This window comes from Coregonus clupeaformis, chromosome 37 (genome assembly GCF_020615455.1).
Source record: "Coregonus clupeaformis isolate EN_2021a chromosome 37, ASM2061545v1, whole genome shotgun sequence".
Classification (NCBI taxonomy): Eukaryota; Metazoa; Chordata; class Actinopteri; order Salmoniformes; family Salmonidae; genus Coregonus; species Coregonus clupeaformis.
Window position 1 is genome coordinate 6,505,073 of NC_059228.1, and position 15,617 is coordinate 6,520,689.

Sequence of the window (15,617 nt, forward strand, 5' to 3'; positions counted from 1 at the left end):
GCAACCGGTCCATCAAGACTGCAAAGAACTTGCGGAGAATCAGTGAGCTGTTTACAATCAGCACCTACTGAACAAGGAATACTTGACCTTATCACTTGTATTACAGGTCAGTGAATTTATCCAAACACCTTCACTGAGAACCACGTCTGAGATCCGGGTTGTGAAGTTATGCTGCTTTGGCTGTAAAATAAGCTTGGCTACGTGTAATTTGGGGTGAAAATGGCTGATAGGAAAACCAATAATGTGCCAAATTCCAGCGCAAATTTACTGTTTTCTGCAGCACCGGAGTTCAATTTCAACCTACCTTTCATACCTGTCAGTAATGCCAGTGGTCCGGCGGTGTTAACAGGAGGTAAGATAAGGCTAGGGCCACAGCAGGGCACCTAGAACAAACATGACAGCTAGCTATCAAACGACGTTAGCTAGCTGCTAGCTAGTTAGCTGCCAACAAGCCCATTATACATTAGAATAATTATAAATCCATGCAATTTAATAGATATCAGGATATTTCTGTGGGAATTGTAGCTTGGGAAATAAATAGAATAACACTTGCTACAGCGGTGTGTCATGTCAGGTCAACAAAACTCATATCAACAGAACCCTTGTTTCATCTGATTTGTCTGTAGTAAATCAGAGTCGAGGTTCTCAAAAGGGTGGATTAACATTGGATTCTTGACATTGCTCACAGTTAGACTGAATGTAAGTTACTGTTGACAAGTTTAAATCTACTGCAGTAACTCAGTTGCCCAATATTTCTGTTGTTATTTTTCCCAAGATGATTCTGTAGATGTCGGAGAAGAAGACAGCTTTCTTGGCCAGACCTCTGGAAATGCCCCAGCACCCTCCACATTCAGCTACTTCTCCAGTCCCGTGAACAGCAGTGACCCATTTGCCTCCATTGGACATCAGCCGGCATGTCCACCCCCAGCGTCACTATCAGTAGCCCCCGCGACATCGGGACCAACCTCTGTCCCCAGTGTTGCCAGCATGGCCCCAACACCCCCTGTCCCACTAACCAACCCTGCTGTGCCACAACCATTTGGCAGTGTTGTTTACCAGAACCCCATGGGAAGATACACTCCTCCCCCTAGCACAGTGACCCCACCCCCTCCACAAGCCCCCGATCAGAGTTACAATCCGTACCGTCACACATCCCTCAGCAGCAGAGCCAAACCCTATATGCCAGCTCCAGAGGTCCAGTCGCTATCCAGCCCACTGCTGCAGCAAAATCCCTACACTATGGGCTCTCAAGCGCCAACATTCCAGTCGGCACCCTCCACATACACAAAGGTAAAGAACAACTCCACTCTGATAGGGTGTTAGCATTCACTGGTATCTGTTGCTGTTTATTGCTTAGTAGTGAATGGTGTGAACCGCTTATTTTAAGATGAATGAAACTACTGGCAATCAGGCTAATATAAATGTCTCCAAATGTCTTATAGGATAATTTTGCTGTTTTACAACCAAATCTCAATTGTATTATGTAAATTTGTAAGTCGCTCTGGATAAGAGCGTCTGCTAAATGACGTAAATGTAAATGTAAATGGAATGTTGTAGAAGGCTCCAGACACTTTGTTTGCAATTTCATTCATTTTTGAGAAACTTACCCCAACCAGCGATTCACTAAATCATCCTCATTGTGCAGTACGGGGGCTCTGAACAAATGCTCCAAAAACACCCAAATACGTCCTTTTAGAAACGGAAAAGCTCTCAGTATAGTGATGCAGGTCTTTAGATGTTCTGCACATTAAATTGTTTTATTCCGAACTTTATCCGCAACGTTATATTCAATTTTGTTGCAACCCAAGCGATACCTCTCCTTCCACTCTGCAGCAGGCTACACAGAGAATAAAACAGCTGGAAAGGGGAAACAGCTTGAGTTGCACAAAATGGATATAATGTTGCGGATAAAGTTCGGAATGACACAATTTCATGTGTACAACATCTAAAGACCTGCTTCACTATACTGAGAGCTTATCCATTTCTAAAAGGATGTATTTGGGTGTTTTTGGAGCATTTGTTCATGCTGTTTTAGAACCCCCATACTGCACAACGAGGATGAGGAAGTGAATCGCTGGTTGGGGTAAGGTTCTCAAAAATGAATGAAATTACAAAGAAAGTGTTTGGACCCTTCTACAACATTCCATTTACATAGAAAATAGAGATTTGGTTGTAAAAAAAGCGAACTTTTCCTTTATCTCTCTCTTCAGCCCCCTCCCACACAGATTCAGGGGCCGCCCCCTATGGCCCATCACTCCACCACTGCTGGAGCACTGGTCCCAGCCAATCAAATGATGCAATACAACTATAACGTGTATGAGGCTGTCCAGCCTCACTGGTTCTTCTGCAAACAAGTGGAGTCCAAGAGCGTCTGGCTTCCCTTTAGTATCCTGGACTCCATTCAGCTTGAGGAGATCTACAATTCAGGTGAGATAAATGATGTGATTTCTACTATAAAAAAATTATAATCATAAGAGCCATTTTATATTCTAGATATCCAAGTTGAATTTGCATAGCGCTCTTGTTTATGTAGGCCTAGATATTTGTCAAACCTGTTTGTTTAAACGGAGCAATTTGGAAATCTGGCGTGTTCATTAGGCACCAAATGTTGCAAAATCTTTTGAAACATTATTCGCTGCGCGCCCTAATAAACAGTCTGTTGTCATTTTGTTGAATTTTTTTCATTCATTTGTATGGTTGATGTTATGTCCAGCCTATGCCATGTCTTCTCTTTTTGTTGTGAATCTTTTCCTATCGTAGTGTATGTTCTTGTACGTAAAGCAAATATCTGAGAAACAAGACAATAAAGAAATATCGAATCTAATATGATTTTATTTGTTCATTCTCCTCCAGTGCAACCAGACCCTGAGAATGTGATTGTGCGCACAGAAGGAGGGCGCTACGACGTGCAGCTCTATGACCGCGTACGTACAGCTGTATTTTGGGAGGAGGAACCTACAGAGGTACGGCGCTGCACCTGGTTCTACAAGGGAGACACAGACAGCCGCTTCATCCCATACTCAGAGGAGTTCAGCGAGAAGCTAGAGGTTTGTCCCGTCAATGTCAAAAAACAGGACCTTGTATTGACCAGGGTTGTGTTCATTAGGGCACGCAATGAAAGAAAACGGTCCTGTGTTCCTTTTCCATTGCAAAATGTTTTACTATATTTTACTACAGTGTGCCCTAATGAAAAAGACCCAGATTTCACTGTTACCCAGATTAGAATACAGCTGAACAGTGTGGTGTGTTGGGTTTTAGCCCTGAGATTGGACTGAGAAGTGAATATTATGTTTGAGCGTTGTTTGATTGGCTGTCTTCTCTACGTAGGGAGAATATAAGAAAGCTGTGTCAACCAACCAATGGCACCGTCGGCTGGAGTTCCCATCAGGGGAAACCATTGTCATGCACAATCCAAAGGTATGTTCGTATGACTTAATTGTAAAGTGCAGAATTACCAGGTATTTACTAAAACATTAAATGGTAATTACAAAGTGTAGTTACCAATTGTGAACACTGAACAAGACCATAACGAAAAATAACATCATGGTTTTGAGTGGACTGTTGTTTGCAGACCCAGACATGACTGTATTTCTATTCCTTTTTGTCTTTCTACAGGTGATAGTGCAATTCCAGCCATCTGCCATGCCAGACGAGTGGGGTACGACCCAGGATGGTCAGACCAGACCCAGGGTGGTCAAGAGGGGCATTGATGATGACCATGATGAAGTCCCCGACGGGGAGCTCCCTCAGGTGGATCACCTGGTGTTCATGGTGCATGGCATCGGTCCAGTCTGTGACCTGAGGTTTAGGAGCATGGTGGAGTGTGGTATGTGTGATCTTTCGCTCCATATGGCTCATTAAGTCTCCATATTGCCCAGATCTATATTCATATCATATTATGGATGTGTTTGTTTATGTCATGAAGGGTATAGGCTGTGGTATGTTCTGTCTGTCATGGTGTTTCTTACTATGCCCAGCAAATGCCCCTTGGGGATGAATAAAGTGTATTGAATGTAACTGTGTTGAATATCCATTTAGTACTCCGTACTACCCCAGATAGTATTACAAATGTGTGTTCCTTGTGTTCACAGTGGATGATTTCCGGAGTGTATCCCTGAAGCTTCTGCAGAGTCATTTTAAGAATGCGCAGGATGAGCGTGTCATCAGTCGAGTGGAGTTCCTTCCTGTTCAGTGGCACACGGCCCTGCATGGGGACGCCACAGGGGTGGACAGGTGAGGAGACGAAAAAGTCTCAGACTTTTGTGTTTCCACTTCCACGGCCCAGCTCCAGCACTGGGCAGTGGACCTGCTCCGACTTGGGGCAAGGGCCAGTCCACTGGTACTTTTCTGCTGGCATGAACATAATGGCTAACTGTGAACATGGGTTAACACCTTCCACGCTTCCACCTTCTCACCTTCTGCTCGCCCCAAGTCTTTAGCTGGAAACGCAGTTCCCGAAAAATAACTCTAGAGCTCATATTAACATACAGTGCATTTGGAAAGTATTCAGACCCCTTTACCTTTTCTACATTTTGTTACGTTACAGCCTTATTCTAAAATGGATTAAATTGTTTCCCCCCTCATTAATCTACACACAATAACCCATAATGACAAAGCAAAAACTGGTTTTTAGACATTTTAGCAAATGTATTAAAAATAAAAAACTGATATCACATTTACTTAAGTATTCAGACCCTATACTCAGTACTTTGTTGAAGCACCTTTGACAGCGATTACAGCCTTGCGTCTTGTTGGGTATGATGCTACAAGCTTGGTACAGCTGTATTTGGGGAGTTTCTCCCATTCTTCTCTGCAGATCCTCTCAAGCTCTGTCAGGTTGGATGGGGAGTGTCGCTGCACAGCTATTTCCAGGTCTCTCCAGAGATGTTCGATCGGGTTCAAGTCCGGGCTCTGGCTGGGCCACTCAAGGACATTCAGAGACTTGTCCCGAAGCCACTCCTACATTGTCTTGGCTGTGTGCTTAGGGTCATTGTCCTGTTGGAAGGTGAACCTTCACTCCAGTCTGAGGTCCTGAGCGCTCTGGAGCAGATTTTCATCAAGGATCTCTCTGTACTTTGCTCCGTTCATCTTTCCCTCAATCCTGACTAGTCTCCCAGTCCCTGAAAAACATCCCCACAGCGTGATGCTGCCACCACCATGCTTCACCGTAGGAATGGTGCCAGGTTTTCTCCAGACATGACGCTTGGCATTCAGGCCAAAGAGTTCAATCTTGGTTTCAGACCAGAGAATCTTGTTTGTCATGGTCTGAGAGTCCTTTAGGTGCCTTTTGGCAAACGCCAAGTGGGCTGTCATGTGCCTTTTACTTAGGAGTGGCTTTCATCTGGCCACTCTACCATAAAGGCCTGATTGGTGGAGTGCTGCAGAGATGGTTGTCCTTCTGGAAGTTTCTCCCATCTCCACAGGGGAACTCTGGAGCTTTGTCAGAGTGACCATCGGGTTCTTGGTCACCTCCCTGACCAAGGCCCTTCTCCCCCGATTGCTCAGTTTGGCCGGGCGGCCAGCTCTAGGAAGATTCTTGTTGGTTGTTAACTTCTTCCATTTAAGAATGATGGAGGCCACTGTATTCTTGGGGATCTTCAATGCTGCAGACATTTTTGGTACCCTTCCCCAGATCTGTGCCTCGACACAATCCTGTCTCGGAGCTCTATGGACAATTCCTTCGACCTCATGGCTTGGTTTTTGCTCTGACATACACTGTCAACTGTGGGACCTTATATAGACAGGTGTGTTCCTTTCTAAATCATGTCCAATCAATTGAATTTACCACAGGTGGACTACAATCAAGTTGTAGACACATCTCAAGGATGATCAATGGAAACAGGATGCGCCTAAGCTCAATTTGGAGTCTTATAGCAAAGGGTCTGAATACTTATGTAAATGTATTTTACATTTGCAAAAATGTCTAAAAACCTGTTTTCGCTTTGTCATTATGGGGTATTGTGTGTAGATTGATGAGGACATTTATTTATTTCTTCAATTTTAGAATAAGGCTGTAACTTAACAAAATGTTGAAAAACGGAAGGGGTCTGAATACTTTCTGAATGCACTGTAAACATTGGCAACAAACTGGTGTGGGGTAAGCCTCAGGTGGAAGTGCCCCATAATGGAATTTAAGGACGTTCATACACTTGGGAATAGGGCCTGTTTTTGTGGGATAGGGAAATTATATTGTAACACAACAAATATATGCTGACCTGAGCGGCAAGCTTTTACAAATGTAACCACACAATGGCTGTATCTGAGAACGTTACTAGCTGTCAAATCCTTGCTAATGCCTCCGCCAGTGAGAGGGGACCATAGATCCCGTCCTCCAATGCGCTTCGAGAGGAATTGAGGAAACAAAGATGGAGGAAGCAAGGATTTGAATGCTTGTAACACATCAGACACAGCTAATCTCTCCCACTCTGACTCAGTCCATGTCCTACTGTTGTTTTAGGAGGATAAAGAAGATCACCCTGCCCAGCACGGGTCGACTGCGTCACTTCACTAACGAGACCCTCTTAGACGTGCTGTTCTACAACAGCCCCACCTACTGCCAGACCATCATGGACACAGTTGCCCTGGAGATTAACAGGATCTATGCCCTGTTCATGCAGCGGAATCCAGACTTCACAGGAGGCGTCTCAGTATCCGGACACAGTTTAGGTACAAACACCCAAACACCAAGGGCCACTTTTATGGACCCAGATGAAATCCTAGTGCTGGCTTACAAAATCTTTGTTCAATTGAGAATCTCTATTGAAAGTGCGCTTTTTAGTCCAGGACTAGGCTTAATCTGGGTCCGGGAAACCGGCCCCAAGTGTTCATACTTTTAGCTAAGTCATGTGAGAAAGATTTGGACAAACCTGTCTCTCTGTGTGTTTGCAGGTTCCCTCATACTTTTCGACTTGCTGTCAAACCAGAAGAATGGCTCACCTTTGCAAACCATGCCAACTGCTAATGGGGGCCACCCTGCAGGCAACACACAGGTAATGGCTCCATAGCTATCCAAACATTGTTTATTTCATTATTTCGGTGACACCAGAGAGTGTAACAACAGGAGTATAATAGGAGGCCCCTCCCTCTTCTCCTTAAAGCAGGTGGCAACCCCCGCTGCTGCTACCCCACCTGCTACGGTAGGGGAGGAGCCTAAGGAGGAAGGGGAGGAGTTTGCCGATCTTTCTGCATCGCTGGAACATCTGGGCCTGTCTGAGTACCAGAGCACTTTAGAACAGGAGAAGATTGACCTTGAATCTTTCGTAAGAACCCTCCTTGCTTGTCATGGACCCATATAGTTATTGATATTTACTTTCAATGCTTATGACCAATGTTCCCGCTAAGCAGCGCGCAGCTCCCCCGGGACTGCTGCGCAGAAGACATATCAGCATGCGCAGAGGAAATATCAGCGCACGTAGAGAAGCACGAGATTGAACTTCACCCAACTTTCTAGAGTTTTCCCCTTTAGTTAACACTATCAACGTTTCCCTTTACTGTGGGAATTGTGATCGAATCAACACGATATTAGCCACTTTCAATACAACATACTGAAACAAAACTAACTATGCAAGAGATTGTAGGCAGAATGCATCGGAGTAGGATTCTATTGCATTGACAGGCACGACTCAAGCCCTACTCTACAATAACCAATCAGTGCTGCAGTAGAGCTATATGCAAATAGACCATTGCCACATATGGATCAGTGCCATTCACTTTGAACTGGACTGTTTTTACAGCATGAGCGGTTGTGAGTAGATGCACTTGTTTTTAGATCAAAGTGAGAGCTACATATAGCGACATTCACGTTTGTTCATATCCTTTCCTAGTTAGTGAGTTATTAGCCCAGTTATAGATCATTTGTAGTCAGCAATGGGGGAGTGTTTGCTTCCTACAAGAGCACAAAAGGTGTGCATCTTTGAAAAGCAGGTCAGGTAAAGAGCTTTTTTTTGTCTTAAAGGGGGAGTGTTGTATTTTGAGACAGGCTTGAATAAGCTAAGTAGCCAATAGGCAGAGGGTAGCATAATTTGTCTGATTCTCTGTAATAGTGGTATGGGAGTAATGATGCATTTTATTTTGTAAAGTGGTTTCTTGCATCAAAAAACACAACAACATTTTCAGTCACCTCCTTGTCTGAAGGACAAGTGGATAAACAGATTAATGTCAAGCCCTGCATGTTTTTTTCAAAAGTCTCATTGAATGTAGGCCTACATTGAACACCACACATTGGCTGCTACTGTATGCTAAACGATAGAACAGATATTTCCATGTTAAAATGTTATGAAATGCATTTTCTCCATAGTTTTTTATGGTAGGCCACTCTGGTAGGCCTACATTATGATCAAATAGCCGCAGTAGCCTACATGACCACTGTTAAAGCTAACTTAAAGTAGGTGCAGCCTCAGGGTTCACAGTATATGCATGCCGGAATTTGCACAGACTTTTCACAACGTTCAAGTTTGCGCTCAACAGGCCTGAGATTTGCTCAGTGATTAAAGAAATTAGAGGGAACATTGCTTATGAGACTATGAAAGAGACATTACACTCCAAAATAAACGTTTGTCAGATGTTTTAAGACCTCTAAAGTCAAGGTGAGTCCACATGCCACGGCATTGGTTGTGCAGATCCAGCTTAATGTCTAAATTATTCATACCCCAAATTAATGTAAAATATCATTTTACGGTGCTTATCTTTAACATTTATTTTGGATTGTGTCTATAAGGATATCGCTGGATCTATAAAACAAATGTCCTGGGGTAAAATAACTTTGACTTTTGAGTGAAATTTCCCAGAAACCGAAAGTAAATGATTCAATTGTATTACAATGCCTCCCTAGGCCATTTCCTAGAATTGGTGGTTAAAATCTATGGTCCATTTCCATTACCAAATCCCACTGTGAAATTACGTCTGATTTCTTAATTTACTCTTTTCTATATTTTGTTAGCTTATGTGCACGGTTGAGGACCTGAAAGAGATGGGCATTCCATTAGGGCCAAGGAAGAAAATAGCTAAATTTGTCAAAGAAAGAGCAATTAAGCAGGTGAGCATTTAATCGTCTTTGTCTTTCTGACACCAGTGTTGTGTTCAATAGTAATATATATATTTTTAAATGGCCCGGTATTACCGGAACTTAGAATACAATTAGAATACAACATTTTATCTATTCCAAAATGTTTCACTACAGTGTGCCCTACTGAACACGACCCAGTGATGGTTAAAACTGTGACAACTGAACATAATCCTCTGTGTTCATGTGCCTTCTATCTTCGGACTCCTTTCGCCAGGCAACGAGTCAGGCAGCACAAGAGAAGAATGCATCAGAAGTGAAGGCGGCCAGTCAAGAGGTCGTCCCCGCCCAATTAAGCGAGTCCCTCCCAGGGCCCGGCACCACGAAGCTTCCTGTTGGCGGGACTTACTCGTCAGTCCATGTGGATTACAACTACTTCAAAGTTGGCACTGGACAGGTAAACCTAAACCTCTGCCAGGATTCAATCAGATCAGCGGTAACCCGCGTAACTCGTAGCTTTTCATTGCTTTTGTTTAGGTCGGTGTCGAAGGTGTGACTGCGTTAGAGCTGTCAAATCCTCAAGCGGCTCCTGGTGTTACCGATCGCAGACATTGCTGTTGGATGCACCGAGTCGCAGCCGTATTACAAGTTTGAATACTGGAATGTGTGATGTAATCTACAACTCGATTAGGCTAATATAAATCCCTTTTATTTAATTTAATGATTTCAAATATGAGTATCATTATTTCTATTTATACATCGGGTGGGTCTAATCCTGAATGCTGATTGGTTAAAACCGCATTCCAGCCGGTGTCTTTTCCACAAATTACCACCGGCTAAATCTATGATAAAATGCCTATTTACTCTGTTACATCTGGCTGCCAATCCACTGTCTAATCAGCCCAGCCAAGCAATTTATAAACTTAATCTCCACTATAAAAAAAGCATTTAGACATTATCTCACATTCCTTTTAGACTAACATTTTAGTTTTCAACAGCAGAGATGTGTATGTCCCGTGTAGTAATGAACGTGTCGGGAGGAGACAGACAGGCAGGCAGCGTTTCTCGGCCAGTCTAAATCATGAATCAGCTGGCATTTTTATGGATATATATACAAAGAAATGTAAATTGAAAAAAGGTCAAACGAAACGAAGTGCAGCTAGTGAGCACATGTTCTATGCCAGGCTAAATCCAAATAAATGTCACTAGAAAAGAGTTTATGCAAATGCAGATGTTCTGGCTGCACTTTTTGACGTGACTGTAAGTTAGCTGTAGTTGGCTAGCTAGCAAGCAAGGTATAAGAACGTTGCCAGCCAGTATGGCAATGGAACATTTAGAACGAACGACTGGGTTGTCCATAGATACAGAACAAAAAGACTGAACATCTGGGTCGCATCTCTAGCGAACGAACGACCAGCCGGCTTGGGTAGCAACCATGGATTTGTGTCGGGACTATATCTTGTGGAAGGATGAAATAGTATGAATACATTCATCAAAATAACGTTTTTAATGAAAATATGTCAATAATTATTTGAATATGTTGGTAACCAGTTGTATAAAAGTGATAATGCCTCGAAGCCGGTGTTTGGAGAATATATCATCCAAACACCGGCTTCTTTGGCATTTTCACATAAATAGCCTACACTTTCTCGTTCTGAACGTCCAACGTGGGTGGGATATAAGGACGGTTGTCGTTTCGTAACAATGACCACAACAGCAGCCGCTCACTGATTTGACAGCTCTAACGCAGTTACACATCCGACAAGCCTAAACAAAAGCAATGAAAAGCTATATGTTTGTCAGCTAACGTGGGTTTCCGCCGATCTGATTGAATCCTGACCCTTATGTCTACAACATCACATTAGTGTGGAGTAATGACGTTAGCCTACAGCCTTTCTGTAATGTCACGCATAAGCATACATTTTCATCAGGGCATATATAAAAAGCACTGTCTGGTGTTGTTCTGCCCCATAGGTGTCGGTGGTGTACCACACTCTGGACTTCGAACCGGTGAATTTCTTTGCCCTGGGATCTCCCATAGGGATGTTCCTCACAGTTCGAGGGCTGGAGAAGATCGAGGAAAACTACCAGCTACCCACCTGCAAGGGATTCTTCAACATTTACCATCCGGTTAGCCAATCTTTCCTCCAGGTGTTCTGAAAGGAGTATGTGAGAGGAGGTGTGCATGCAGATTACATACTGTGTGTGACAGGATTGCCACTGTCAGCTCTAAAGCACTTTGTGACAACTGTTTACGTAGAAAGGACTTTATAAATACATTTGATTGAGCTGTGACATGGTTAATGCCAATGTGTTTAAAGTAGATCAGAGTAGCAAATACATTCATTGATATGGAAGGATGTAATATTACTTTTTTCAAAATGTTAAAATATCTGTTTGCTCGAACTGTTTGTTTTAGCTGGACCCAGTTGCTTACAGGATTGAGCCCATGATCCTGACAGACCTGGACTTGAAACCTGTTCTGATTCCACATCACAAAGGGAGGAAGAGGCTGCATCTTGGTATGGAACTATAGATTCACCACTGGCTATTTTATCTTCAGATTTTTGTTCTATTTCTTACCATCGCCAGGTTAACCCTACCATTGTCGTCACTGTCTCTTCCCATTTTGACTAATCAGACCCTGGTCTCCAAAGTAGAGGAAGTGAACAGTGTTTCCCCTATATTTATTTAGCAGCGGTGGGCCACCGCCGCAAACAACATGATTTGTTCAATTATATATATATCACTCGGTGTACAAAACATTAAGAACCATTTCCTAATATTGAGTTGCACCCCCCCGTTTGCCCTCAGAACAGCCTCAATTCGTTGGGGAATGGACTCTATAAGGTGTCGAAAGCGTTCCACAGGGATGTTGACTCCAATGCTTCCCACAGTTGTGTCAAGTTGGCTGGATGTCCTTTGGGTGGTGGACCATTCTTGATACACACGGGAAACTGTTGAGCGTGAAACACCCAGCAGCGTTGCAGTTCTTCACACAAACCGGTGCACCTTGCACCTACTACCATACCTCGTTCAAAGGCACTTACATCTTTTGTCTTGCCCATTCACCATCTGAATGGCACACATACACAATCCATGTCTCTATCCTGTCTACTCCCCTTCATCAATACTGATTGCTGATTGAAGTGGATTTAACAAGTGACATCAATCAGGGATCATAGCTTTCACCGGGATTCACCTGGTCAGTCTATGCCACGGAAATAGCAGGTGTCCTTAATGTTTTGTACACTGTGTATATATTTCTGCCGAGCGGTGCAATTAAATGGATAGTCGTTGGCTCAATGACTGGAAGTCAATGGGAACAGCTAGCATGTCATTGCGCTACCGTTACCCTTGCCACCACTGCTGAAAAGAATCCTAGTGGAAACACTGAATTAGAGGAAGTAAATGAAATACGACTAAAATCTTGGCATAATGAAACTTCACCAACAAGACCAGGGTTCCAAAGTGTAATATGTTTAATTTATGTCGGTGAGGGGTTTACATCATGGATTGTTTTATGTGTGGCAGAGCTGAAGGAGAGTCTGTCCCGCATGGGTTCGGACCTGAAGCACGGCGTCATCAGCTCACTGAAGAGTGCCTGGCAGACCCTCAACGACTTTGCCCGTGCTCACACCTCCAATGCCCAGCTGGCAGCCGAGCTCGCTATGGTGGCCAATCAGATCAAGGAGGAGGAGGAGAAGCATGCACACAGTGATGGTGAGTATAAGAGTGATTTAAATAAGTAATTCAATATTGCTCTTTCGGTTTATTTGGATAGGGCTTTATCAACCAACAACTTTATTTAAACGTCAAAACGTTGGTTAGTCGCAGAACACAGGATAGTGGAGAGTCCTGAGCTGCTAAGAGAAGAGGAGCCCCAGGTGAAAATAGGAATGCTGAATGGGGGGAACCGCATCGACTACGTCCTACAGGAGAAGCCCATCGAGAGCTTCAACGAGTACCTCTTCGCCCTGCAGAGTCACCTGTGCTACTGGTATGAAAGTCAGCTCTGCTGCTTACTCTGGCCCTTTTTATATTAAGGTGGAAACAGAAATGTTGATGAATGTGCACTGTTGAATACATTTCACGGCTGGATCGGCCAATCATCTCATTCTGCCCCTTGGGCACTCCACATGAGGTCACACTTGTGTGTGGTTGTTTATAGCTGCCGTATGATGAATATTTAGCCATATAATTTGATGAACATTTTGCCATATTATTCTCAACAGCTTTACTGCCGATTTTGAGTCTACTGCTTGATTAAGAGTTTTGAACCTGAGGCGAAGACCTACTCCAAGACTTGGAATACATTTGTATTCTCTGCAGATTATCTATTTTATGTTGAGCTGTTTGAAAAATAATTCAGTCTGCAGACATTCATATTTATTTGTTCCTTTCTTTTTCCAGGGAGTCTGAAGACACAGCCCTACTACTCCTAAAAGAGATCTACAAGACCATGGGGATATACCCAGAACAGATTTTACATTAATGCGATGGATTGGTAACCTGGTGGAACCGCCCTGATTGCTGCGTTCATTTTGTTTCACTGCACGTAAGTGAAATAGAATGGTGAATGCAGCGATCAGGCTGGTTCCAGCAGGTTAATGGAAAAATAAACCATTCTGAAGCTCTCATACTGTTTCTCCCCATCAAGTTTGTCCATGTCAATGCTTTTTGATTTGATACTGTATATGGTTCTTTGTCAGTATTGATTTTATATTCTCATAGTCTATTGTATGAGGATGAATATGCTTGTAATATGCCATTTGTCTTAAATTAAGAAAATAGATCAAATTAGTGGATTCCAAGACCACTTTACTTGTTTGAAATTACATTTTTATAGCCTAAATTATAGAAATAATGGTGAGGTTTGTGTGGAGTTGGATTGCTATGGAATCATCAAATGAAACATTTACAAGAGAAATCACAAATTAAATATTTACCTCAAATGTATTTTGTGTTTAACAATAGCCGTAAAATAAACCATTTACTTTCACATTACTTGTGACTCTTATTTTCAGTCTTCAGTGATGTTTTTATGTTGAATTTTTGTTGATTGTTAGAAACCCTTTAAAAAATTTTACTTGCACAATTAGACTACCACATATCCTATTTAAGTCTGGGTAGAAATAGAAGACAGCTTTTACTTTCTGCTTTACGATATTTTATGAAGTGTTCCTCTAATCACCCTAGTGTGCTTAAATATACAACGGTTGGTGTAACTACTTGAATGGAATAGAGCGAAAAGAGGACCAATACTTGTGTTTTTCAGTTAAGGTGTTCAGGAAAAGATTGAGCTCTGAGGCATTCAAGAACCAAAAGACTGGATACCTCTATTGTATACAGAAGGAGGAGAGCAATGTTTAATGAGAAAATAGGCATTTAACTAAAGAAATTCAGGCAGTCATTACTCATGTTTGATATAAAAAGGTGACTAGCTGTTCAACAGCCTTTGAGGTATGTTTGCTCCGTTTGGTGGGTGTGGCGAGTTGTGGCCTGATCAATGGGTGTGACCATCTGAAATCGCAAAACTTGTGCAACATATACATCTGCCCTCTGGGCAACCGTAATCAGTTTTTCAACTGGTCATTCAATACAATTCCGTTTTCGTTGAATTCAACGTTGCACACCGTTCTGTCGTACCTGCTATCCATTTGAAATCACAATAAATCGCAAACATGTATTTTTCTTGCTCTATTTTCAACATTTAATACAACGCTGCACTTTATTCATATGTAAGCCTAAACTACTATCTCACATTTTTTACACTGGAATGGGTAGTTCCAAGTAATGTTTTATCAATAAAGATGAGGTCATTTCAAAACAGACAAGTATGGTAACTGCCGATATGACATTCAGGGTTCTATTCAATCCGTATCCCAGGTCAAAAGATTACAGATTAAGACAATGTAATAATTCCATGTGGCAGAGTTTAGAAAATAAAAACATTCATTGGCCCAGCGCATTTGCTGATTCTACAGTATTGGCGTTGAAAATGTGACGAGCGGTCGAGAGATCATGTAATGAAGTGGCTGTAGATAATCTGAAAAACATTTAAATGAATAGAATGACAGTAAAACAGTTATGCTATGTGTTTGCTGGATAGTTATCTGAAATTCACTACGATTGTGTTGATTTTCCACTTTGATGGCAAACTTTCTTTACTGCTAACACTCACGTCGTCATTTTCGCTCTGGCGCTGGTCCAATGATTTTGTTTATTTCAGAACGCTTCTGCATGGAATTATTACGTTTTCTTAACCTTTATCTTCAACCTACTCTGTATCACGGAAGTTCAGTGTTACATTGTGATTGAAGGCAATTTCCCCCGCGTTAGCGGAGACGGCATTCACTGTATACGCTGCATATGTCGGCTCAATCGGAAATGACCTTTCTATCACGCAATCTGTAACGCTTCAGCGATACAGATTGAAGAACACCAAGTCTCATAACTGTATCAATGGCCTCAGGGGGAGGGCTAGTTAGCATCTGTAATATCCTCCTCTCCAGCTAATAGGCACATATTTAGACAAAGTACGTCGTAATCCGTCGCTGAAAAACATTCTATATAAGAAATAATGATTTATACATTATTCCATTGAAGATTGACC

At 42.5% G+C, this 15,617-nt stretch overlaps 1 protein-coding gene across 2 annotated transcripts; it reads left to right on the forward strand.

The window, feature by feature from the left end:
* Nucleotides 1-42: 42 nt before the first annotated feature.
* LOC121553667 (SEC23 interacting protein) lies at nt 43-14,003 on the forward strand. 2 transcript variants are annotated; one of them, XM_041866959.2, is made up of 17 exons: nt 43-352; nt 776-1,290; nt 2,211-2,427; nt 2,854-3,047; nt 3,328-3,417; nt 3,616-3,826; nt 4,092-4,233; nt 6,458-6,666; nt 6,889-6,989; nt 7,098-7,259; nt 8,939-9,034; nt 9,279-9,458; nt 10,976-11,131; nt 11,421-11,523; nt 12,536-12,724; nt 12,833-13,001; nt 13,415-14,003. In XM_041866959.2, exons 1-17 carry the CDS (start codon nt 220-222, stop codon nt 13,494-13,496), a joined length of 2,949 nt encoding a protein of 982 aa, XP_041722893.1. In that variant the 5' UTR covers nt 43-219; the 3' UTR covers nt 13,497-14,003. The 2 variants fall into 2 exon arrangements, with proteins under 2 accessions (XP_041722893.1, XP_041722894.1); XM_041866960.2 differs by having other exon boundaries at nt 7,101-7,259.
* The last annotated feature ends 1,614 nt before the right edge of the window (nt 14,004-15,617 follow it).

Coding starts and splice junctions, on each gene's coding strand:
- LOC121553667 (XM_041866959.2), top strand. CDS start 220: ATGGCTGATAGGAAAACCAATAATGTGCCAAATTCCAGCGCAAATTTA. Junction 1,291..2,210: donor CACCCTCCACATACACAAAG/GTAAAGAACAAC, acceptor CTCTCTCTTCAG/CCCCCTCCCACACAGATTCA. Junction 12,725..12,832: donor GAAGCATGCACACAGTGATG/GTGAGTATAAGA, acceptor AACGTTGGTTAG/TCGCAGAACACAGGATAGTG.